The 27,334-nt window shown below is 39.9% G+C and overlaps 1 protein-coding gene across 2 annotated transcripts in view; it reads right to left on the bottom strand.

Annotated features, from left to right (window-relative positions):
* Nucleotides 1–27,334, bottom strand: part of LOC101846750 (GPI ethanolamine phosphate transferase 1) — a gene marked incomplete at its 5' end in the record, with an annotated part of 43,712 nt that overhangs the window by 2,214 nt on the left and 14,164 nt on the right. The window contains 17 exon segments of one of the 2 annotated variants that reach the window (XM_005102571.2): nucleotides 1,299–1,415; nucleotides 4,666–4,741; nucleotides 6,113–6,168; nucleotides 6,600–6,710; nucleotides 10,361–10,451; nucleotides 13,226–13,328; nucleotides 16,264–16,372; nucleotides 17,550–17,592; nucleotides 18,133–18,183; nucleotides 18,422–18,618; nucleotides 19,339–19,441; nucleotides 20,500–20,572; nucleotides 21,002–21,177; nucleotides 22,441–22,520; nucleotides 23,594–23,650; nucleotides 25,424–25,445; nucleotides 26,894–26,949. In XM_005102571.2, coding sequence (XP_005102628.1) covers nucleotides 1,299–1,415; nucleotides 4,666–4,741; nucleotides 6,113–6,168; nucleotides 6,600–6,710; nucleotides 10,361–10,451; nucleotides 13,226–13,328; nucleotides 16,264–16,372; nucleotides 17,550–17,592; nucleotides 18,133–18,183; nucleotides 18,422–18,618; nucleotides 19,339–19,441; nucleotides 20,500–20,572; nucleotides 21,002–21,177; nucleotides 22,441–22,520; nucleotides 23,594–23,650; nucleotides 25,424–25,445; nucleotides 26,894–26,949 — 1,521 coding nt within the window. 2 annotated transcript variants of the gene reach the window in all.

Genomic DNA, 27,334 nt, shown 5'->3' with positions numbered 1-27,334 from the left:
TTATTTATAGGAAGCCACTGCCATAAATACATCACAGCCCATGTGTACAGACAGCTAGCATCATTTTTAGCAAAAGGAACAGTTGCATGTACACGAAATCAAAGCATAATAGACACCGCATTAATTGTTCTGAGAGAGAAATTTGTTCACGTAAAAGACACCTTCAAAGATATCCACACAGTAATTGCACATGGAAAGCCAATCACTTTAGAGAGAATACCACATATTCAGTCATGCATCACACGATATGTCTTTATACAGAAACATATTTGGCAAATAAAAGGTCTTGAGTCGATAGTGCCGTAAAACACGTGCTACTCAATCAAAATCGATCAAAAGAAAAGGTCATCCCCAAACAACACATCCTTGAGAAACACTGCGTTCCTTGGATACAAAAATGTGGGTTTGGAATGGCCTTCCATTGTGAGCAAGGGGGTGATCTCATTCATGCAACCGTGGCCTAACAGACAAAGAAAAACACGTCAAAACAATCCTGCAGTCACAACACGTATAACCCACCCTGAGCTACTCTGTCGTGTGCACCACCCATCAAAAGACGAAAGCTTACAGCGGAAAAATGAGATAATTCCTCCAGTCCAGCAATGTTGTGTTCTTTTTGTATTTTGTGTTTAGGTTGTGTTATCATAAGTGTATCGGCAAGGAAGGATCTGTTCTGTAGTTACATGTATCGTGGATATCGCTATGAAAAAACAAGGTCGCAAAGCAAGAGTATTGCAAAAATCAACTTCAAACCTGAATAATTACGGATCCAGAAACTTCGTGCATATGCCCCTTTGTCAGTACAAATGTCATTATGTTCTCAGTCCTGTGTGCAAATTTGATTGAATTCGTTGGGGGCAATCATATTTAAATCGATGTTTATAATTGATTACCCATGACACATTTATCAAATTAAGTCCCCTTTTTGAGAACTTCACAGCTTTTAAGTGTAATGTACCATGTTCTTCCGATTTCTTCATTTTCTTCCTTAATATGTTGAATATTTACGTGGTCTTTATTAAAATATTCATCTTACATTAGCTTTGGCTCACTGTGCTGGTAAACTTTGCAAAAAATACAAGAGCGCTGCCGGTGTTCGGCTGATTAGGGAAATCCCCGGCGGCGCAGGTAAATGACCCCGTGACCTGGGGAAGCGCGGGCTTGCTTGCCTCGCGCCAGCCGAAACTAAATGGGCGCTCTATAACCGCTGTGTACAATTTCCTTTCTTCTCTTCCCTTTTTTTTCAGGAGAAAAGAGTATTGGGGTGGACGGGAAGAACATGAACAGTTTTGTCTTACCAAGCCCATAAAGTCTGACATGATCAGCACGATGAGGAAGAGGGAGCGTAGGGGTGTGTGCGTCAAGACCTGCACACCGCGGAAAGCACACGTCACCAGCAGGAAGGGAATCATATTCTGTTTAAAAAAAGAAAGAAATTGAATACACACACACACACACACACAAAAAGAAAAAAAAACCCAACAAAAAAACAAAAACCCAACAACTTATGTGGGATTGCAATAATAATAAAAGCAAAAGTTCCTCTGCCAGTGTCTGACGATGACCAATGCATCCACTGAGGAGAATATTTCTTACTCTTTATCTCCGCGGTCAGAACCACCGAGCTGGTGAGCCGCTGACAACGGCTTGGGCATATTCCTTTGCGTCAACTTCAACATCAAATTACTTTTCGGCAATTGCCGAAAATAGGTCTTCTTTACCGGAATTTCGTTCATGAGAAGAAGTACTATCAAAACAGGCTTGCTAGTTTCAATTTGATGACCCATTTAATGACGTTTTTGTCATTTTTAGATATCACCAAAAAAGGGCCCGAGCATAGTGGGTTTACCCCCCTCGGAGATAAAGAGTTAAACGAAATACAAGAACTGAAGGTTCAGATGACTCATGGCTGTTGTTAAGGCCATTTAGACCAATTCTGACAGAACAAGAACTATATACTTTATTTTCTTTTTCTAACATTAACATCTAGAGTAAAGGCACTATTTGCGGCCGGCTGACCTATGCGGCCACTTTCCTTATAAAGTCAATAACTCAAGACCTGTTTCATTTTCCAAACAGAAACCAAGCTCCTGTGAAGCACTGGCATGAATCATATGTTCACAACAAAGGTGTTCTTAGTAGGCACCAAAGTTTGAGAGCGGCAGAGGTTTGAAGATTTGGTCGATCAAAACATCCATGTGTGAAAATTTGACAGGTCACTTGTCCATGGTCATTACAAAGCTTTCTAATCATATTTTTATTCCATTATAGGCTCGTGTGTTGAAGTAATGAATAAATATCATGTGTAAATGTCTTAACATAAAGAAAACAACAAAGGGGACCCAGGGAGGGGGTGGCCGCATAGTTATTCCCTTATTTTTTTAAAGGGACTTCTTGCGATCGGGGACATCCACAAAAGGTCCACTCCATTGGAGAAAGGCATTGTTGAGGTCAGATACTAACAGTGCCCATCTAACAACAATTTAACTTACCCGGTACATAAATGAATTCAGAAAGCCTGGTTTGTAGTTCTTGACTTCAGTGCGATAGAAGATCAATCAAGACTGATTCCATCAGATTGGGCGCAGTCTGAAGAAACTGCCCTGTCACTTGTCTCTTGACAGGGTGACCACCAGGCCCCGGGAGTTTGAAAAAAATCGCCGGGACCCGGGTAGTTCATTTTTGCCGGTCGCGATTGAGTTATTCGCTCAATTTTTCCCGGTCCGATAACGAAACATTTGTGGCATACAGGTTGCGAATTCTAACCGCCGTGTCGCCGTTAAAATAAATCAATATTGGTGACTGCAGTTACTTAAGAAAAAAAAAAAAAAAAAAAGAAAACGTCTTATTTTCAGCGTATTGGGCTCGGCAACGTGACCGGTCAGTGAACCTGCGCGCACTCGCATCACATGTCATCATGTGAGTATGTTTGCAGGGGTCACAAGAGCGCATTCAAAGCCTGAGCGTTGCTGAGTATTGGACTCCGGAGTGGGGGGAGAATTATTGATTTTTTAAAAAGAAACACTCGGGTCGTTTGTGAAGGTGTCTGTCAAAGTTCCAGGCACTATTTACGTATTCATTGTTTTTTTCAGTCTGTCAAAGTTGTTCATTGTCGTCAGTGTAACAGAGCCGATCATTATTAAGCTTTTTATTTCGTTCTCACTAGCCTCACTTGTTTCTCCCATGACTTCTTTGTTTGTTGTTTACTTTACCGAGCACTGAGTTGGTACTTTAATCGTCTCTTTCAACACAGGAAGGTCATGTAACTTATAAGAGACAGCCGCTCTGGGAATAACACTCGGGGAAAATGTGGGCCCAGCAAGACTGAAACCCGGGATCTTCAATATAATATGAAGCATTTCTCTTACCAATACCTCACAGTGACTCCTGTTGTTTATTTTATAACACCCTACTGTACACAGATGGTCATTTCGAAGGCCGATCACTTGATCTCACAAGAGGACGCCGGGGGGGTCAATAAAAAGCTGAAGCTCAAGAGTATCATACTCTCGGGATTCAAACCTTGGGAATCAACGACGAGGCCACCCTGCTGGCATGTCTTCTTATACAACCCCGCCCCATGGTACACTACAAAATCATGTTGGGAGGTCCTGGCCGCATACATGTCCACATGTGATCGCATCACAATTCCCTGGCCGCATAATGTGTCCTCGATGACCGCATAAAGGTGCCCTGATCGCAAACTGGTCCCTTCACATGGTATTTTAGAATGATCATCCTTCTTGGCAATGTAGCCGAGAATGCTCTTGACCATGATACACCTATTGGCCAGAGAATGTGCAAGTTTGCTGGCCAAAATTTTGTTTTGTTATCTCTATTCGTTTGGCTTCTAGAGCAAATGTGAGGCAGCGTGGTGGAATCAGGCTCTCGTCAAAATAATCAAAGTGAAGAAACTTGCATTTTTCTGCAGGATTTTGCATTTTTATCAAATTTTTGTTTTTTGGCTCAACACCTTTCAAGCCCATTAAAGAACTCATTTCTGCGTGGATTTTTCTGAAAAAGGTTGATTAAAGGCACAAAAAATGTAAATTTTCAGTTACCACGGACTCTTAAGCTAAGGAAATAACTAATCTTTGACGTCCATTTTCTCACTAATTTTACCTCTGAAAACAGGTGACCCCCACCTCATTCATTCGCAAATATCTCGACTTGTATTCAAGATAAAAGGATGTTTTTTCATCCAAATAAAGACAAGTGAACAAGCTTTAAGATGATTTCAATAACTCTACATGCCCCAAAATTGACGAGAGCCTGATTCCACCACGCTGTCTCACAAATTAAGTGAGAAATGGCCACAAATAGTGCCTTTACTCTAACCACTATCCTTCAAATAAAAAAAGCCCCCCCAAGAAAAAGAGAGAAATTTACAATCTTATCATTCTTATTGAGTTTGGAAAAAAATCTCAAGCAGTTGAAAATGAGATTTTTTAGTAAGAGCTTACAGTACTTGCAATGCAAATAGGTCCATAAATTAGAGGTCTTACTAGAGTGTTCAGCATAAGATACAGAGGAAATAAGGATGATAGCTGTTTGATAGGAAAGAAGGAGCAAACCACACCAGTGCACATGCCAACCACCCACGTTGAATATGATCAAAAACTCAAATCATACAGTAGTCGTAGTATTTGAAAGTGCGACGTTCACCTTGAGCATCATGAGGGCTCCCATCAGGAAAGGATTGAACACGGTCAGGAAGCAGTAGACCGAGGCCGGGTCAAAGCTGAAACGTGATAACAACAATATACACGTTCACAGTACACCAGTACAAAGCATAAACATCTTATTTGCAAAGCATTGAGACTGTGAATTCTTAGACTGTGTTTGAATGATAGTAAGAAAACTTTTCTTTCATTTCGAACTCATGTGAAAATCTTCCTGAATGGCCTGGCGAGTCAACAACCTTCATTTCTCAATTACTTCATCAACAATGCTTTTTGCAGATATGGCAATCTTGCATTATACCCACAAATAGCAACACAGTATAATTTGATCTTATCAAAAGCATATAATAATTCACTTCTCATTAGGAGTGACTTGATGAAAGTTCCCAAAAGAGTTTAATTTTTTTTTAAAATTAAAGGTGTAAATTCTTTTGATGTCTGGCTTTTCAGTTGAAACAAAACTTTTGAAATGCTGATGTTTTAGTGACAAGGCTTTGGTAACTGCTTTGACTAGTAAACGGGAAAATACGCCTAATTAAGTTTTAGTTTTAGTAAGGTTATACGGCACTTGCAACTGCATAAGGTCATATGAGCACCAAGAGGCGGGAGTCAGCAGACAATTCCAAACGGGGAATCAAGCTTACTCTGCTCATCTCTCTAGTTTCAACAGCACAAAGTCTTTTTCGACTATCAAGGCACCCCGGAAATAGCAGTTCACAAACGAGAGACAAAAGAAGTAGAGCAAAAATGACAATAGTAAGGATGAGGACAGAAAAGGCAGCATTTCCCCCCTATGAACAGTATGAGCATGACATTGATAAATCCTTCCATTTACAATTCTACTGTGCATAAGAACATGTTAAAACCCCCATTTGGGAATGGCCTAAAACCAACTTCAGTTAGTTGCACTGCCCTGGTGGGGGGTACACCTAATTATAGCTGCAAAGATATATGTTGATACAGTAAAACCCCTAAATATCATACACCGCTTAAAACATACTACTGGTTGTAACGTTCACTTTCTGAAGCCCCAAGTCCCATTTTGTATTTTCAATCTTTGTGGCCAATACACAACTTGGCTAAGCAGTTAAAAATCTTGGGTTCAAAGCAAGTAAGTTATACTGAAGTTTTATTGTAATTGTAATCTTGATTGAGCTATACACAAGCTAATCGTTAAAATCATGAACTATGCTTCACTGAGCAAACTCTCAATTATAAAGATACACTAAGATTCTCATCTGCATCCAGTTATCAACACTATCTAGAATATTTCAGGGTCTTTTAAAAAGGTGAATGTGATAAGTTACTATCAGTCTTTAAAGGATATCTTTTTTTTTTCTTTTTTGTTCTGGAAGATCACTGCTTTCACCTCCCACCTCCCACCTCCCAAAGTATTTTCATTCATTTCCAGTTTCTCTGGGCTGACTCACCTGTTGATGCTGGCAATATTTCCTGTCCCAAAAAACGCAGTCAAGATCAGAAATATCTACGTGAACGTTAAGAGAAAAATGTAGCGTCTAAATCCATGAGAAAGATAATACTATAAAACAAGCATAATATTCCCCCCCCTTTTCACACACCCACACACATACAACATGAATCCTCCCCCCCTCCCGTTGCCCTTTTACACACACACACACAAACAGTTTGAATCTCCCTCCTTCCCCCCACCCTTTCTTTTACACAAACAAACAATGAACAATGTAATAATAAATTAATAAGTAGCATTTTTATAAAAAATTGCATTTGTTTTACAATGTAAATAAACAACCCCCCCCCCCTCCCCCCAAGAAAGAAAAATGAAAAATGAAAACCAACAAAAGACACCTCCCCAAAAAACACGGCAAAAATCACAAACAACTTTCAATGAAAGCCACAAACAAAGGGCCCAACTAGATTCTCTACAAAAAAAGATACAAAATAGAAAGCCCTTCTGAGGTCCGACAGCTCCAAATGGCGGGAAAATGTGGCTGATGATATATCGTCTTTGATCAAGCCATCTTGTTTGAAGTCCACATTCTGAAACACCTGATGTGGAATAGAAGAAAAACACAGCTGTGTAAGATTAGTAGGAATACACATATCACTGTACACAGTAGTACTATATCAAACTCACTGACATTTTATGAGTAAAATGTACCACTGTTCTGTGGAGAACAATCTCCAATGAAGTCAAAGGGGAAAAAACCCCTGATTATTTCAGTATCAGGTTTAAAGCAACAATTAATTATACCCATTACTTAAGCTAAATTAATCATGTATGTTTGAAGTGAGAGACCAAGACAGAGTAAAAGCAGAGGACGGACGGAATGAGACAGAACAAAGGAAGGAGTAGGAAAAGCACATTGCTTTTCTATTATTATCAGGTAAGATAATTGCTTCCTTCGCTCATTTTTGGTTTTTGAAAGGTTGCTAATACAATAATTCATTTAATTTCATATTGTACATGGTTTTTTTTGGTCTCCAGTCATTATTTGGGTGCGGATATTTTGGTCTCCCTATCTGTCTGTCTTCTTTAAACATCATTTCTCTCTACCTTTCTTCCTCCTGCATCTTTTTTCTCTCTATCTATCTAAATCCCTCTGCCCGAAAGATTTTTTATTATTTTTTAAACCAAACTTATTAACGTTACATGCAATGGGAAAACAACATGTCAATCACTGTATCCCTACCTCATTCTTCCATACTTTATTCTCTTTAAATACTCTTTCTTTCTATATCTATGTCTCTCTCTTCCTCTGAACATCCTCTCCCCTTCTTCTTTTTCTCTCTATCTATCTATCCCTCTTTCTCTCTCTCTCTCTTTTCTATGTATGTGTGTGTGTATGTGTATGTGTGTGTGTATATGTGTATGTGTGTGTGTGTGTGTGTGTGCCTGTGTGTGTGTTTAATGTTAAATAAGTCCCAAACACTTCTTTCTTATCTCATCTTCCTTTGATGAAATCTCCCTCTTCTTCATTGTTCTTCCTCTATGCCCCTTGTCTCTTTATTTCTTTGTCCCTCTGTCTGTCTGTCTATCTGTCTGTCCATCAGTTTGTCAATATGGCATACAGGTTTATGGAACTGAATTGTTGAAATAAAAAAAGGAAAATGGAAACAACTAAGCCTTTCCAAAGACACCCTCCTGTCACAAGCTATCGTGTTGTTATTGTTGTAATCGATCCAGTGACAGATGGGCTCCCGCCCTTCTATCCATTGCCATGTAGAAATAAACTAACATGCTACATATGGCCAAAACAGGAAACTGTGTGAAAACAAAAGCAAAGAGGAGTAAAAAAGAAGAGCTGTGAGTTTGCCTTACTTAAACTCCAGTACCAGAAGGTGTTCTTATGCACCCATGAATATCAGTTAGATCTTTTAGGAGGTGGGCTTCCGACCCTACCTGGGCTGAGACCTGGGATACAATATCCCAGCAAAGAGACGGACATATTTGATAAAAATTTCTCCCCACTAAGGAAACAAACTAAGTCTTCCTATATGCCCCGGCAAAGTGACTAATCGCTACACCACAGACAACTGTTTTCTTAAACCCTTTGAGCAGCAAGTCTTAAAAAACTGATGAACAACGCTGCATTGTGAAGTGAACAAAAAGCTGAGTAAGCATTCTGTGTGTTTGAAACCAGTGCGCACTTAAATAATTACAGCCAGACATTCAATGTAAACTAAGTATTCACATTTTAGTGTGGGTGGGGCGAAATAGAAACAAAGCCATATATTCAAATTTAGTGCAGGGCAAAGCAGAAACAGAATCATATATTCATGGTTAGCGCAGGGGCAAAAGTTGAAACCTATTTCAAATGTCCTTTTACTGTCTCCCCCTGACGTCAAGTTACTGTAATCGATACTCTCATCAAACATACATCGCTATGCACATCCTCATGACTGATGCTCACACTAATTTGTAATTTTATGACCTGACGTAAAAGCCTGCTCTCCGCCTATTCAGACACAGATATCGTGTAGCTCTCTCTTAATTCTTAGAAGTTGGCACGTCGACAGACTAGATGCTGTACTATTGTTTTCTCTCATTCACCTGCTGGCCTGTACTGCAACTGCATCCTCAAACCGCTACCCTAGAATTACAAGTTCTATCTGCTCAGTACCAAGTTTTCAGAAATTTGACTAGAAAAGTTTTCAGTTTCACAACATGTCAAGCTTTTTCAAATGCAATTCCTCGAATCATGTTTTGTGAGCTACTACGAATAATCATATGATTTTGATAGAGCAGTTAGAACATTTCGTTTCTGACCTTATGGTTTTAGCAACTCAAAATGGCCAAAAATGTCTGATAGAACTTTGTAACTCAAAGGTAGTGATATATCAAATTTTCATTCTCTTCTGAACATTGTGGCAGGTAATGCATGCTCGTAGCTTGAAATCGATCTTTTAAATGCTGGAAACGCTAACATTTACTGTTTCAAACAAAACTTGCTATGACAAATCAGGCTATAAGCCTAAGACTTGTAAAAGTCATGCAAACATGTGGCTCTACACCCACGAGATCTTGTCTGTATTTTTCAAGACTTCAGCATAAATGTGGCTGGGCTACCTTTCATGCCTAATATGGCTATTCATAAAAAATTGTTTTGTAGCTCCCTTTAAAGTAGAGATGTGGCATCCATTCATAATATCTATTTTCAATTTTGAAAGATTTACGCACAATACCATTGTAATTATGTGTATTTCAGCTACTGATAAGATCATAGTTTTTCTCCTTTTTTCATCTTTGTCAGAAATTTGTACTCTTCGTATCATCTCTAATAATAGAAATTATTCTTATTATTTATTCAATGATTATTCACATAAATCACTTGAAAAACAACCCCCCTACCCCCCCCCCCCCCAAAAAAAAAAGCAACTTATGAAAAGTATCGTAATGCTAGCCCAAAAGAAACAAAAAAATTCCAACACATCAAGAGTCAAGCATCATTCCTAAAGTCTTACCAATGGCACCACCAAGAATTCTCCACAGCACCATCAGTTTCAGGACATACATACACATGTGCCCACATACATACCTGTCACATGTACACACATACATACCTGTCATATGTACACACATGTACACATACACATACATGTCACATGTACACACATACACAGCTGTCATATGTACACATATGTATACACACTCATACCTGTCACATGAATACACATTCATACCTGTCACAGGTACAGGCATACATACCTGTCATATGTACACATATTTATGTACACACACACATATCTGTCACATGTACACACATTCATACCTGTCACATGTACACACATGTATACGTATACACACACATACCTGTCACATGTACGTGCGTACATACCTGTCATATGTACACTCATGTACGTATACATACACACATACCTGTCACATGTACACACATACATACCTGTCATATGTACAAACATACATACCTGCCAAATGTACACACATGTCTACACACATACATACCTGTCACATGTACACACACACACACGTACCTGTCACATGAAACACATACATACCTGCCTCATGTACACATATGTATACACACAAACATACCTGTCACATGTACACACATACATACCTGTCACATGTACACACATGTATACACACACACATACCAGTCACATGTACACACACACACGTACCTGTCACATGAAACACATACACACATGTCAAATGTACACATACACACACGTACCTGTCGCCTGGCAACAAGGGACTCTGTGTGCTCCATCTGTAACCAGAAGTACAAAAGAGCCAGGAGAGACAGGATGAACATACCCTCGTATCTGATAGGACGGTTAAGACAACAAGTAACGACAGTCATCTCAGCTCTAACGGCCACCAGTTTGAAACAGTTACCTGTACAAAACAACCACTTCCCATCCCCCCTCCCCCCCCCCCCCCCCCTGTGATTTTTAAAACATGTTAATGACACTGTGTACGACATCCACCTTCTAAGATGGCCACTTTTCTTCTCAACTATGTTGTGGCCGCCTTAGACAATTATTATTGTAGTTTCACAGCTCTTTCCCAATAAAGAGGTCCAGTTTTCGACAGGTAACATCTTTTTAAAAACAAAAATAGTAGAGGGTTTTACGGCGCTCGTAACTGCATAAGGTCATATGAGCACCAAGGGGTGGGTGTCAACAGAGAAGTCTTTACAGGGAATCAGACTTATTCTGCTCACCTCTCTAGCTTCAACAGCACAAGGTCTGCTTCGACTATCAAGGTACCCTGGAAATAGCAGGTCACAAGAGAGTGACAAACATGCAAAAGAAGAAGAGGAAAAATGACAATAGTAAGGATTAGAAAAGAAAAAGCAGCAGTTCCCTGTTGTAGATCAGACACAGTTATGAGGGTGACATGAATGAGCCCATTTACAATTCTACTGTGCTTAAATGAGAAATGCCCAACCTTTGGGAATGGCCTAGAGACACTACAGTCAGTCTGCCGTCGTAAGGGAAAACGACGAAAGGTCCAAATTTTTCGATTTTTGTATTTTTACATATTTCATAGAGTATTTAATTCTGCATCTGATGGTGTTAAAATTTTAGTCATATCCTAATCCGTTGTTGCATAATTGAGAGTTCGTCGTTTTCCCTTACACCGGTCAAGGATCACTGCTCGTTCGGCATTGTCCCCTGGTCTCTGCCGTTGGGCAAATTCGGCATGGGCGACGAATGACAATTGGTCACTGTTGCGTCAGTACAAACATACTAGGTTTTTAGCAAACAAATACACTACCACCCCCTCCCCCGGAGTACCGTCGACCAGGTTTATAAGAATGTATAACTTAGTGTGTCTTGTTGTCTGTCTTCACGTATTAGGCCTAGGCTGATGTGTGAATTGACAAGAGCAAGCGGGAGAGAGGGGAAAATGGATGGGAACAGGGGGAAAGGGGTGGAGATGGGAGGGTCAAAAAAGTATTCAGAGAGAAATTTATTAGCACTGCATATTAGTGTCCGCCAGATGTTCACAGACTAACATCATGTTAGTTTGCTGTCCAGTCATTTGACATCCCAAATCCCAACGATGGTTATAGTGCCGCAATTTGTCTAGCACGTGTCACTGGTCGGCATCTTTATAGAATTACCAAGCAATTAATGACACTGCGTTATGAGAGTAAATTTCTTTGTCCAACTTAAAAAGTGGACGTATTGTGGTGACACTTAGTCTTGCTTTACGATTTTTTTAAAGACTTGACGGACGTTACGATCGAGTACAATAATGTCTTGCAGATTCAAACTGTCCTTGTAGATCTCTACTTTGTGGTATGTTTTCCGATCCGATCAACTGAATCCTTTATTAAATACAAAGCGTCGCATTACCTCTCCCAAAAGCGCTTGTGATACAGTCTTGTCAGATTGTTACATTTCTTACGTGAAAGTTTGACTTTGCAATTATCTGATCGTATTATTGACATTGTAACATTGTTGATCCCTTTGGTTGTGCAGAGAAAATTTGGCAATTAGCGAAAATAAAAGTAAAACTCGCTTCTGAAGAGAATACTATAAAGCGATATCATGGAGACCAAACTTTGGTTCCGAATGAGACGGTTTTAAATCAAGCTGTTGAAAATGTGTACACATCTGATTTGTACACTGACTGTGTAGTATTTAGCCAAGCGAGGAAGGGAAAAAAAGGACGTTTACCGAGTTACAGTTGATATCTAACAAACACCTAACTTTATACGTATAATAGCTAGTTTGTATACGTCTTATTTTTTATTTGTAGTAACCAGTACACGATCATTACTGTCAATAATGCGTCACAACTGACCATCGCCTACGCCCATAAACGTTCACGAGTGTAAAGGAGAACGACGAACCGTACCATTCGTCGTTTTCGCGTACATCGCAAGGCTCACCTGCGGGCGCGCAGTGTAAGGGAGAACGACGAATGTCGAATAACTTTGCTACTTTTTAACCTAAGCCATTCAAACTTTAGAAACTGCTTTATGAACACCTCAATCAGATAATTGGTGAATTACAGCTTAAAAGAGTGAAAAATAGAAGAGTTATAAAGTGAAAACTGTTTTTGCCTCTCCTGAAAAATTTGCCTCGCTACCTGCGCAGGACCATTCGTCGTTTTCCATTACGACGGCAGCAGTGGCATTACCCCTGAAGGCAGGTAACATCTGTGTACAAAATTGTCCAGAAACATGACATAATGGCAGGCTTCAGTTTGGTGAGTACAACACGTATGATCAACTCTCGACAAAGCCTCTTGCATTGTGTAGACCGAACTCGGTATATGTGATCACTAGACTTCTGAATGATCTCACTTTGGCAAAGGTATTTACTATAAAAAAAAAATAATAACCTCTCGAGTGGGGAGGAATTTTTATCATGTATCTCGGCCTTTCTGCTGGGATGTTGCATCCCTCTTAACCCAGGCTGGCCCTAACAAGTATGGTCAGAAGCCCACCTCCTAAATGATCAAAATTGTATTGATGGAGGTGAAAAAAAAAAATGGATTAAAAAAAAATACTTAAGTGGGTAACACAGGTTTTTAAAAATCCCTACAAATATTTCTCATACAGACAAAATGTCAAGGATACGTTATACTGAGCAGGATATATGGGGCTAGGAGGGCGGCAGACAGAGAGAGCAGACGATCACGCAGACATGTGGGGCTGAACAGGGCCACAGGTAGGCAGCAACCTGGATGGAATGAATGTAGAAATAGATGAAAGCATGAATGAATAAATAATAATAAGTGAAAGTATATACGGCCTGATCCCTAGAAGGCTTTGTTTAAGTAGAGGTTTTACGGTGCTCGCAACTGCATATGGTCATATGAGCCCCAAGGGGTGGATGTCAACACAGAAGTCCTTACAGTGAATCAGGCTTACTCTGTTCACCTCTCTAGCTTCAACAACACAAAGTCTGCTTCCACTATCAAGGCACCCAGGAAACAGTGGGTCACAAGTGTGTGACAAACAAACAAAAGAAGTAGAGGAAAAAATGACAATAGTAAAGATTAGGAAAAAAAAGCAGCAGTTCCCTGTTGCAGTTCAGGCACAGTTATGAGCATGACATTGATGAATCAGCCCATTTACAATTACAATTCTACTGTGCATAAGAACATAGTTAATGTCCCGCTTTTGGGAATGGCCTTAAAGACACTTCAGTCAGTGGCACCGCCCCGGGGGGTGTTGAAAATTTCAAGTGCTATATAACATAGAATTATCGCTCCACATAACTGACAAATCAAAAGACAAAACCCACATCAAAGACACCATTTAACAACACACACATGAAAGAATAAATGAAAGCATGAAAAAAAGACGGAAAGGAAGGTAGCATTCATAAATGAATGAATAAATAAAATAATGAATAAAAAAAACAACAACCTTTTGACCCTGGAACTATGCTAATAAATAAGGGGGCTGAGCAGTGACCATACATATCTCATTCACATTCATCGCCCCTTGCTGAGAATAAACAAACTATCAAGCACCATTATTGTCACTGACTCACAAAGTCACATACAGACAACATGATAATTAAGGTTCCATATCCCTTCCAATCAAAGGATCAAATGACATCACTGTGATTTATATCTAAAAGCCAATAAATGTTTTACATAATCTGTGAAAAAACCCACAAAAACAATACCCATTTGCTTATGTAATACCTGCCATAACCAGGCTGCTATATGAACACTCTCAGTTCATTACAGGCAACAAGGTCAAGGTCATTTCAGAAGTTAGATAAGGTCAAGCCCAATGGGGTCAACAAAGACCCACCATGATAACAGTTAATATTTATTGCCGTAACATTATGCAGTAGAAAGTTGTTCTCCGTATTACATTATTAAAATGTTTTCCCTCTCATTCAAATTTTAAAAAAATCTATTTTATCAAAGTAGATGTTTTTATGTCCTCATCAAGACAATTTAGATCATTTAGCAGACGGGCTTCCAACCCTGTCTGTCAGGGCGGGCCGACCCACAAGGAGCAAACCACACCAGAGCACCCGCCAAGCAGTCACACAGGACAGGCATCTGTGGTGTAGTAGTTAGGCACTTCACTGTTGCACCCAAGAGACCAGAGTTTGAGTACCGAGTGGGGAGAACATTTTTATTGAGTATCTCTGTCTTTCTGCTGGGATGCTGTATCTCTCTCAACCTGACAGGCAGCGTCAGAAGCCTGCCTCCTACATGATCTAAATTGTATCATGTAGGGGGGTACATAGACCTGCCACTCTATGAAATCTAAAAATCAGGATCTCAGAGGGAAACAATTGGGATTTGGTGAGAAAAAAATAGGGATAAACGACAAATCACCAAGGCAACTGCCAAGCTAACTAAAAATGTTCCTGGGGTTTCCATAAATATTTCCATGTATATGCTGTGTGTGTGTGTGTGTGTGTGTGTGTGTGTGTGTGTGTGTGTGTGTGTGTGTGTGTGTGTGTGTGTGTGTGTGTGCATGCGTGTGTGTGTGTGTGTTTCATCATAAAAGTATTCTTTTAAAATCCTGAAGTATCATGTCAAGCACTCCCAATCCAAGTGTCTAACATTACACCGCCCCACCCCCCAAAGTCCCAATAGACGCTTCAACCAGTGCGTATAAACCTTACTTATCCCCATCAACAGACGGTCCCTGACAAAACGCAGAGCTCATGCGCCGAAGTCATGTCATGTGATGCGAACGAGTGATTGGAATGGTTTAACTGACGGGTCTTGATGACTGGCCTGACTAACCAGAACTCAGACAGAGCTTGCTTTGAAAGTAACAGTAGAACTACGAATAATCATTTGCATGTCGCAATTGAAAAAGGAGAGGCCATCATGGGGAATTCTGAGTGGAAATAAAAAGTAAAGTAGATCTTGACAATGTGCTGTGTCCTCCATTTCGGAACTTCACTGTGACATTAAAGATGGTTCAAGTAGGAAACAGGATAGAGGGTGCCCACGTGCCTTGTGACTCATTGGAGCAGAGGAAGATAGGACTAATGCTAACATTAGGCTACTTAAACGCAATCCCACATCATCACTCATCACCACCATTATATCTAAAATAATTACTGTTCTCAGATCAATGACTTACATCTATAATCCTAGAAACTCTATCTGCTATTACAGTTACTTGTTATACTAAGTATGCACATAATACACTATTGGACACTATTATATGCACTTTTTTTTCTACTTATCAAATGGCGTCAATCTCATATAAATGGGCAAGGGAAAAAAAAAGGATTTTGAGAATGTCCCTAGTCGGAATGCCAAATTGATGCTATTTCAATAATAGTTAGAAACACGTGCAAGCAAAGTTCCAACACAACTTGGGGTGAGTCAACTATTAAATCCAGCATCGACATTTAGGAAAATTATATAGTGCTCCAAGTTCCTGGCAACAGAGAAGAAGGGAGTGAAGTTTTTGGACAAATCCTGAGAAACAAACAACAAAAAATGTGGATCGAAATCAGGAAAATTGGTATGTTTGAGATTTGGGGCGAAAAATCGGGATATCCCGATTAAATCGGGATGACAGGCAGGTCTGGGTACACCAACATTCAAAAACATAAAACAAAAAAACAACATGGAAGTGTGCGGTCTGGTGACCTCTGACCCTGTGAAGATGCTACTCACCCAGCACCAACCAGCTACAGAGCTGACAGAACCAGGGCAGTCCCTGCCTGTCAGCGATACTCTCAGATGTCAGCTTGACCGTCAGGACTGACACAGCTATCAGCATCAGCTGTAAGGAAAAGTAAGTGTATGGGTTTAATGCCCTTATCAACATTGTTAGGTTATTCAACAGGCAGAACCTATGGATTTAAAGTCTGCCTCCGATAGGACCAAGCCAAATGGGTTAAGAGCTTTGAAAACTCCACAAAATGACCCAAATTCAAGAATGCCCAGTCTGGGATTTGAACCAGGGCCATCGACTTCTTAGCCTAGCTCACCAAATTCCTGCGTCGACTGTGTGGAGTGAGGATGTTGGGAGATAAAACCCAGTGATCATTTAACAGCTGTTAAAGGCTTTTTACTAGTCTTTTCGGCATACTTAAGTTTTGCATTCGTTTTATTGGGTGAAGTGAGGGGACACTTCTATATGGAACTACGCTAAAGTAAAACTTTTTTTCCTGCTTTTTTTTTATCTTGAAGCATAATAATCACTAGAAGATTAACATGTTTCTATGTAACACACAAATATCTGGCACCAAATCAAGACATGGGACAAATAGTAGGAACTCAAAAGATGACAATGACACTGACAATGACAATCTTTATTCATCTCTCAGGGGGAAATTTGTCTTGGTCGTTTACAAAGGCAGTGAATGTTACAAAGGTTAGGTGCACTCACACATACACACAACAAGACTGGATATTAGTAAATACATGTCTTACGTGCTGAAACAACCCTCTCCATAAAACATTCTCTCTCTCTCTCTTTGTTTCATTTGCAGCAACTGTGTGTTCAGTAACCTCACTGCAGTTGGTACGAATGAATTTCTATATGTCTGTTTTTGTTTTTAGGAAAATATATCGTTTACTACAGGTCAACAATTAAAATTCCGATGCCAGTGGGTAGCTATGGTCACTTTTGTTTATTTTTTTTTATGCCACAACACCAGTCATAAGTTAACACAAACACAACTAAATAAAGCATGATAAAATGAAACAAAGTCAGTGAGGTACACGTGTACACCCTACAATCAAGAAACAGAACCTTCCGAGATAGAGGCCCCAAACAAGCTTTTAAGATACTTTGAAAGTGAACGATAGAATCATCTATTTATCTAAATTTGTCAAGTAACTGCGCATCTCCTTTTAAAAAATGTGCCATCCATGTCAAAAATTGACACTTTAATGCATTTCACAAGAGTGTTTTTAAAAATTGCCTAACAAAACCAATCTCAAAGGGGACTCACCTGGAAACCACAGAGAATCTTGAAATGTCTTGAAAATGACACCCTGTATTTCAATTGAGAAAACAAAAACAAAAAATTGAAAAACCAAACTATGAAATTTGAAAAAAAATACCCCAAACACCAATAACCAGAAAAAAATAGCTGTCCAGGAAAATGAAATAAAATTGGCAACCAACCAATCCTATAACTGACATCTTCTTCTCAGATAAACCCACACATGGGAACCGAACTACCTCCTCCCAGACAAACATACACCAGGTAAACACACCACCTCTTCAAAATAATAAACAGCATTTGTATAGCGCATATCCCCACCCAACACAGAGCTCTATACATTTTGCAATCTATAGGCCTACTATTATCTCACCAGACCCTTGAACACCCAGAAACAGTCTCGGCTTCCCGGGAAGCTAACAGTGCAAGCAACCGATTAAGTACTCAAACACTAAAAAACTGACAAGATCTTTTACAGTCTATGAGAATCTTCCCAGAAACCTCCCCCCCCCCTGCCCTTCACACACACACCCAAGAGAATCAGACTACCTCTTCCCATATAAATATACACATAGAAATATCAGATTACCTGTAAAGGATTAGAGCACCAATAAACACAGCAAGGAGACCACTGGATGTCCTGTAATGAAACAGTAAGTGTGTGAGGAAACGAAGAAAAAAAATAATAAAAAAATAAATCAATCAAATATTAATAAAGCACTTCTATTGATCCCCAAAGGGAAATTGGTTTATTATGGCATACCATATTCTATACATACACAAATAGGATTCATAGATACATGCATACCATCATGTACACACTGAATTTCTTTTACTGGATGTTAGTAGTTAAACAAAAACAAAGCAAAAACACTTACACCAACGCATATCTCGTCTCCCTTCCGACCACAGGCATCAAAGGGAACATTCCCACCAGCGTGCATGTGAGAGACCAGCCGACAGCAATCCAGGGCCGCCCCATGACCCTTCCTTGACCTCTGGACTGGATGATGGGCCACAGGGACATGGCTAGTAGACCCACAGAGAGCAGCTGTCTGTAATAGAAGCTCAGGACCTGAGGACAAAACACACTCAAGTCTGTACGGTTTACCGAGGGGATTTTGTTTCCCACACGCAACTTGAATTTGCCACTCTTAACAGAAATTTGCAGATTCAAGTCATTCGCAGGACGTCAAAGGGGCGCTACTGAATTGCTACATAGGACACTGGACGACCCAAATTGAGAATTCAAAATGTTTGCAAAACACAAAATGGGCAAAATGAAAGAAAAAAAAGCACGTAAAAAAAAGAGTGCATCAGCACTCTCATGTTCATGATGTAATGTGTATATTGTAATTGATTGAGCTGTGACAGTATGGGTGTCAGATTCTATGTTAGCATTAATCTAAAGAAAGTATGTTTTGTCTATGCTAATGCTGAATCTTTTTACATTAATGTACTGCAATATCCATCCAAAATTTCTCCCATTGATCAATAAAACGTATTTTACCTTATCTTACCCATCACCATGTTCCCTTTAAGATGACATGAGCTTTTACAATATTGACCACTGCTTACTAACTTTTTTAAGTGCCAGCATTCACTCTTGCCACCTTCAAGAGGCTAAAATTGTTGTTTCCCCTACCTATATGTATTTCCTAAAAGGGCATCAAGTGACACCTGTCACTAGTTGGTTGATCCCCACCACCCACTATAATTACCAAACTTTTCCACTTGTGGGCAATATCGCCCAGGTTGGCAAGCACTGATAAAGAAGTGGAAGAAAAACACTCACTATTATCTCCAGACCAGCAGCACTGACGACGACTGACAAGACAAAACGTCCCAACTGTCTGTTTGCCAGCGTCCATCGCACAGTGTACTGTAGCAGTCGCAGGCTGGGAAGTGAAGAGAGAAACAGAACAACTGAAACAATTACAATAGCTCATTGAAGGTGTAAACTGTCCCTTTTCAACACAGCTAACTTTGTTTGTTGAAGGATTGGGGGGGGGGGGGGGGGGGAGTCTTAGTAAGAGTTTAACGGCAACACAGATTTGTCATATAAGTGCCCAAGATGAGAAGGAGGAGAGTTTAGTTTTAGTAAAAGTTTTACAGCACTTGCAACACAATTAGGTCATATTAGTGCCAAATAATAGATTATGTGTTACAAGAGAGTAGCATATATAAAACAGAAGGAGGAAAGATAAGGACGATAGAAGTTTGATAGGAAAGAAGGAGAAAAGCACACTAGAGCACCCATCGACCACCCACCAGGAAAGTAACCACAAGAACAAAACAAATTCAAGAAAAGCCTATGGCAGGTATACATCATCCCTTTTATACACAGCAGGCTTTGTTTCTAAGAGGCACGACATCCAAACAATGAAATAAGTGTTTTAAAATGTGAGGCATGGTGGCGAAATCAGGCGCTTGTCAAAATAAAGAACTCCAAGAAACACATATTTTCGCCCAATTTCTGCCGCCTTCTAAATGATCTTGCTTGTGTTAATGGGGACGTTAACACTTACATAAAAAAATGAATATGACCAGGGTCCCTACCAAATCCTTGAAATTTTTTTCAAGACCTCAATTTGAGGGAAAAATAAGGCCGTCGTGCATCAAGAATGATCCCCCAAAAATCCCTTCTATCAGTGATAAAAAGTCAAAATTTCTTTTAATGAATGTACACGTACATTTTGTAGTATAGTCTTCAAACAATAGATGATTATAATAGCTTATTTCACTTAACAAAGATAATTCATCTCTATATTCCTTGCCAACAGTTGATTCAATTTTGTTTCTTCTTCATGATTCATCAACCATACTGTCTAGATAGCTACACTACTATTACACAGGCCCTATCCTTTCTCAACTTCCCGACCCTTCACAAAATCCCCGACTTTTTCCTGATTTCCCGACCTGGTGGGAACCCTGTATGACAGAGGTGTTCTCTTACCCTTGGCAGGCCTTGTACCACAACAACACAGGCATGAGGCAGTAAACGTAGCACATCATGTGGAGAGATTGCACTGAGGACCGCAAACCAAATACAGACAATTGTTTGAGTGTTTCCACTTTATAAAAGAAGTTTTAGAACATGATGCACAAGTCTGGCATAATTTGTTTAACTTGACAGTTTCCAACGGTGTGGAGAAAAATGGTAAACACCTGGAGCATACATTTAAATAACCGTCCCCTTCTCTGAGTATATTTGGTAAAGTCAGTTCTATATACATTTGTTCTTTAATACACAAATGCGCATCATAGTTGATTTTTTAGAAGTTTAAAAAGTTTTATGTTTTGCAGAATTTTGGTGGACATTTTTAACATTCAATTCAAAATTAAAACTTCTATCTAAATTTAAGAGAATTTCCAAGGCCAGGCAGTCACCCAGATAATCTTAGTTTCTCTTCCAATCAGTGAGACGGGCCACATCAGTTTACTAACAAAGAACTCACCTGCCAACAAAATACAGATGATGAGAGCCATGGAGCCAAACAGAAGAAGTCTAGTGTGTCCCTCCGAGTGACCAGCGGTTATCCTGGCGCTGGCCTGACCCACAGCAGTGTGCTCGAGAACCACCAGGTACAGCACGTAGCACACCCAGCCCAGGAACCCGAAGACCACGCTGATGCTGAGGGTGGTGTAATATAAAGGGGGGAGTTGGGAGTTTGAGTTTGAGTTCTTTGGGGGGGGGGGGGGGGGGGGGGGGGTCGTAAGTTTTACGGTACTTACAATACAAAAAGGTCATATAAGTGCCGAAGAATAGATGTGCTACAAAAGAGTAAAAAGAAGGAGAGATAAGGACAATAGGTGTTTGATAGGAAAGAAGGAACAAATCACACCAGAACACCCACCAACCACCCAGTAAGTTTGAGTATGAGTAAAGCGAAGCGTAACAAAATAAAATGAGGAAAAATACAACACCAGACCATTGTGAAAGAGGCGTTTGAAGGAAGGATGTGGGGCAGGAGAGCCAGGGGTAGACAAAGAGTTACATGGAAGGACAACATTAAGACATGGCCTGGCCTGGGTATAGCAGAAAGTGCAACGGCAGCTCACGGCTGTGAAAGATAGAAGGTCATTACACGTCAACCTCTGAGTCAGAGATGGCACCTCCAGGTATACCAGGCAAAGAAAAGTACATCGGTACAATAACTGTCATATGGTGCAGGGAAGAAAAAAGATAGATAAACAGAAACAACAGAGGGAAAGAAAAGAAGAAGGACTCGAGAAAAAAAAAGGTTTGCCTGTTGAAGATAGAGACAAGTATAGTAACACAGAGTGTGATTCTTTGAATGTTACTCTCTAGTAACACCCATATTCTTCAGCACTAACACAACCTATTTGTGTTGCTAGTACTGTAAAACTCTAACAAAAACGTTCAAAACTATAACTGTGAAGAGGATAACTGGAGAGAGTGACACTTACAAAATGACCATGAACTCTTGACTTCATATCAGAAAAGCTGCTTCTTAGAGGTAGAGTAGAGGCAGTAGTCCGTGCTACCCTAAGCTTATAAAATCACCTTCCCTGGTGAGAGGGGAGGTAACCCATCAGTAACTGATGAGAAGCAAATTTCGTCTGCTATCGTCGGCCCAGCGTGCTATGCCTGCTTCGTTTGCCCTCCTCCCCTCAGTAGTGGTATTTGTGAGGCAAAGTGAGGACGGGTGTGCGTGACAAACAGCGGGGATGCCCGTTCCTGCTGGAGGGTGACGCATTTTATGGAGGGGCGGTGTGCTAGGATAGACCGGGTCTTGCAACATGCCCAAATAACTTCTTATTATAGCATGTCTAAATTTGTTCATACCACAGGGTGGTCACGCTGATCCCCCTGTCGCACAACCCCGTCGCTACTCTAAAACCTGGCGGAAAATTATTTTAACAAGCTGCTTACCCGAGAAATACGCGGTCGTATGTCTGGTAGTAGCGAAGTCCTTGCAAAGCTTTGTCAATCAGAAGATGAGTCTCTGACACCTGGACAGGAAAATCAAAAGTAAACAATCAGTATCATCATCATAAAATCAGCAATCACGGTTTGCCATTCATTTCTCCACTAGGATGCTCTCAAAACTCCCACATTATCCTGGTGTTTTCCCATCATGCATCTGTTAAGGCTTTCCAAATGACAACTTTCTCTAGGTCTGCCCCTGCCTGGTATGCCTTCTATTTTTCCAGAGAGAGCAATATCAATATAAACAGACAAAAACCAGTGACGGACAATCATCAAAGTTAGGTAAACATCCAGCATCATAAACATCATTTCAAAATGCTCTTTAGTGTTCTTGTTTCAGATACGTCACAGGCTACTTGATTGTGAAAATTGGACAACGTAATACGTGCAACAATGTGGTGGAATCAGGCGCTCATCAATTTTGGGACGTATGGAGTTATTGGTATCATATTAAAGCTTGTTCACTAGTCTTGCTTTTGATGGAAATTACCAATCTATCTTGAAATGAAGTCGAGATATCTGTGATTGAAGGAGGTTGGGGTCATAAGGTGTCAGAGATAAATTTGAATGAAAATGGCCGCCAAAGTTTGGTGACTTCCATAGCGAGGGAGTCCTTTGAAACTGCAATTTTGCATTTTTTGTGCCTTTGATAAATGTTTTTTTTTTTTTGTAGAATTCACATACAAATATGGACAAAAAAGTATTGGACGAAAAACACAAGTAGGCGACAAAAAATTTCTCGTGTGGAGAAATCCCGGTTTCTTTGTTTTCTTTATTTTGACTCGTGCCTGATTTCACCTCAACGCTGCATTTATTTTAAACAGAGACTACTGAACAGATATCAGAATGCACCCTCCACAAGGCCACAGATTTTGCTTCTAAACTGTGAGAGCTGGTTGTACAATGTAAAACCCACTCATTTTTCTCCATACCGACCTCTGTGGAAGGAAAGACTTTCAAAGCACACGATAACGTTACAATTTCATTTTTGCTCTTTTATCAAACTAACTTTTTGGAGCTTCTTTTCTTTCTTATCATGTTAACTTGTCTCAAGCACTTTATCTTTTTATTTCACAAATTTGTCTAAAGCACTTACTGCATCTTCATACTGTCCTCCATGGATGAGCTTCCGTATGTGCTTCAAACTTTGGAGCTGGAAAACAAAACAAAACAAAACCTTGACTTTAGTCCCAGGGGCAACACAAGAACACAACCACAATAAAAGATTAGTATTAGAGTTGGGTCGGGCTCGCTAAATCAGTGTCAGGGAGTAACGAAGTACTCGCTGGCACTACCTGCAAACGAGCGGGCGGGTAATGAGCCGTCTGCATGTGAATAGTTCGCTACTCGCTACACATCGGACTGAAACAAAGTTCATTTAACGAGCGAGCGGACGGGCGGATGGAGAGACTCCATGCATTTGAGCCGGCGGACGGATGGACGGACGGGGAGCGAGTCCTTCCATTGCATACTACTTACACCCCTACCCCTTCCCCCGTAAAAAAATGACCCTCCTGCCCAACATTGTAGCTAGGTGTTCATGGCAGAAATTTATCTACCCCCCCAAAGGCCTTTGGGAATTCTTTTAAACTTCGCCTTCACAATAATTGGAATGTTCAAAGTGTGCCCACATACAAGGTGAAAGGTTACACTCATAGTATTACGTCACCAACCTCTCTCACTCCATGTGGTACCGCTGGGGGCTTGAAACACTAGGCCTAATTAACAAACAATAGACGAGGGTCTAACCTCGTTTTGAGAATCTTGTCTGCTAGAGTTCGTCTGTTCGCCCCCCCGCTCAGTGAATAAAATTGTGGAGCGGACCCAAGAAACGAACTGACTTGAGGCTTGAGGTCCACAGTCCCCTCGCTGAGAGAGTAAAATTGTAGAGCGGACCCAAAAAACAAACTGTCTTGAGGTTCGCAGTCCGCTTGCATGGGAGTCCGTTACCCGCTCGCTCAGACTGAGTCCGTGAGTAGTGAACCCGTCCGTCCGCTCGCCCCAACTCTAATTAGTACCATTATTAAGGAAAGATGGCAAGATGTGTGGTAAAAGGGTTAAGGGTGAACAGTAAACAATGTGGATAGATAATATCTTAGTTTAGCTCAGGACATCAGATGTTTGACGCGAAAAAAGGAGCAAATCACATCAGAGCACCTGCCAACCACCCACCTGGTAACATCAAGGCATGGACTGGCATAAGTATGACAGAGTGTATGACAGCAGCAAGTGACAGTAAGCAATGGTGGGTCATTACACGTCAACCTCTGAGCCAGAGACGATACCTCCAGGTGTTCAGGTACAGTAAGAATCCAGTAACTCGCAAGGTTCAAAGTTCACAAAACAATTCAGACAGCGTTAGTACAAGCCATTCATAGAACTACAGCACTTTTCTGTCTAAATAAGCAGAGCCTACCAGCGTCCTTGCCCTTGCGGTTAAGTGCTTTGCTGTCCCACCCAGGAGACCCCAGTTTGATTCCTTGGAGGTGAGAAAATTTTGTATAGAGTAGCAGGTTGGACTTGACAGACAGGCCTCCTAAATGACATAAATTGTGTCAATGGGTGCGTAAAAACATCTATTATAAAAAAAAAAAAAGTTCAAGCACAGCCTTCTGGTAAAGTACATCACAAGTTTGTAAAAACTGTACATTTGCCTCCAGCATCAAGGAGAAATTCCTACAAGAATTTACAAAATCTTCCTGTACCGGTACAACTCGTCCAGCTCCATTTTTAAGTGACTTTTACTTCTTTACTTTTTCATCCTCTGTTGTCGCTGAGGGTCAATGGGGGATGCATTTTCTTTGGTAAGCAGCTTTTTCAATTAAGATGTTTTTTCTCAGGGTTATTCAATGATAGCAAAAGTCCTACAACATCAACATCTGTATTTTCAACTTATTTAATGTCTTTTATTTACAGCTACACATACCTTCTCAGCCTCAATCAGTTCCCTGAAACAGAAATTCAAATAAAATATATCATAAAAATGATAAAATCAGAAAAAAGGTTCTAAAACTGATCGTTTGAAAAAGAAAGTAAAATAAACAGGAGGACTGAGAAACAAATATGACGCAGAAATATAACCTTCTCATACATCAAAACATACTCTGCACTACACATGTTATACATAACACCGGGACTACCTATTAACTCATTCGCAACGTATTATTTTCGGCTTGCGGACGAATTTTTTTCGGGAGGGCGAAATGAGATGATGAATAGTGCACAGTTCAAAGGTCTTTGGGGCCACAAATTCAAATAAATATCAACATATTAAATACCAAATTTTTCAGTATGGTTTGTAGAATACATCTGTAATATTTATTTGTGTATTTTTCAACTTTGGTTCCTGTAAGAGGCGATTATGCAACACAATTTTGCCTGGATGCATATAAAATTTGAAAATAAAAAACAAATAATCTTTGTTGAAACTCAAAAAATAAGTTTGCATCTTGTCAAATGATACATCAAAATAATAGTAAATGAATATAGAATTGGAAAATATTGAAAAATTTGCAGTTATTTGCTTACATTCCATAAATGTGTACATTTGGATCATAACATCCGATATTGAAAAAGAAATTTTTAAAAATTTTATAATCTTGAAAAAAGGACAAGATGCATTCACAAACAGAAAAAAACACTCGTATCTTATATGGAATTATTCAGAATTGCATTTGGAATAAACCTATACATGTCTTGAGTTGTACTTTTTGTGTAATTTCACCAAAAAGTAGTGATTTTGTGGAGAAAAAAATATTTTGACAATTTAGATCTAGACCTAGATCTAGCACTCAAAAATGTTGATTTATCAATAACAGTGCACTGGCAATATGAGTCTAATAGTATCAATATTATAAAGAAGAGTCCTACATTTCTTTAGTGAGAAAAATAATTATACATTTTGTTGTGTAAAAGTACCAAGACTGGTGTTTGGGCTATAATTTGGGCTTCGCCATAAAACAAAGTCGCATAAACTACGAAATCGCGTTTCAAAAATGAATCTAAACTTCCGATTTTCGGTGGAAACGCTTGAACTGGACGTCAATGTTATATTATAACCTTTATTTTAACATGGATATGTGAATTGGAATAAAATCTAAGCTAGAATTATAGGTCGGTGCTTGAGCCGCCGGGGGCGGCTTAGCATACTGACGGCACTTTAGCCGCGCCGCCCCCCACGGCTCAGCGTAGCGAATGAGTTAAGTAAAAAAATAGCAATAGTTATATAAGTTTAAAAGCAAACTCAGGCAGTACAGCGCTAATGCTTCAAATTTCACCATCTATTTGAAATTTGTTTCACCCTCTGTAATAATGGCATCCTTGTCCCCCACCCTGCAAAAAGAAAATCAATTTTTTCAAATTATCAAAACAAGTCAAAAATTTTGTTTGCACTCACTGAAATGGCCTGAACGTTGCAGCGATGGTGCGATCTTTGATCTGATCCATCTTCACCTACACAACAACAAAGGGAGGAAATTGAAGACAAAATTAGACTGGTGTGTCAAAAGTACAGTCGGACCTGTCCAAAGCAACTACCCATTCTGGAGTACAAAGTGGTAATCCTTGACAGGTGGTCTTCTTGGACAGTGTCATTATAAAATAAAAAATAAAAAAACGCGAGGGAGGAAGTGGAAAGTGGTTGTTTGAACAGGGGATCGGACAGGCGGCTGTTAGAGCAGGTTTGATTGTTATATATATATAATTTTTTTTATTGTCAGAAAATCAGTGAGGTTAGTTTTCTAGAAACAGACGATCACTGAGATATACAGGCTTCAACATAAGTTAAGGACCACTTGCAAACACCTTGAGTGTTTTTCTCGGGTCGACCTGCACATGG

This window comes from Aplysia californica, unplaced genomic scaffold (assembly GCF_000002075.1).
Source record: "Aplysia californica isolate F4 #8 unplaced genomic scaffold, AplCal3.0 scaffold00331, whole genome shotgun sequence".
Lineage (NCBI taxonomy): Eukaryota > Metazoa > Mollusca > Gastropoda > Aplysiida > Aplysiidae > Aplysia > Aplysia californica.
This window is presented reverse-complemented; position numbering and strand designations above follow the sequence as displayed.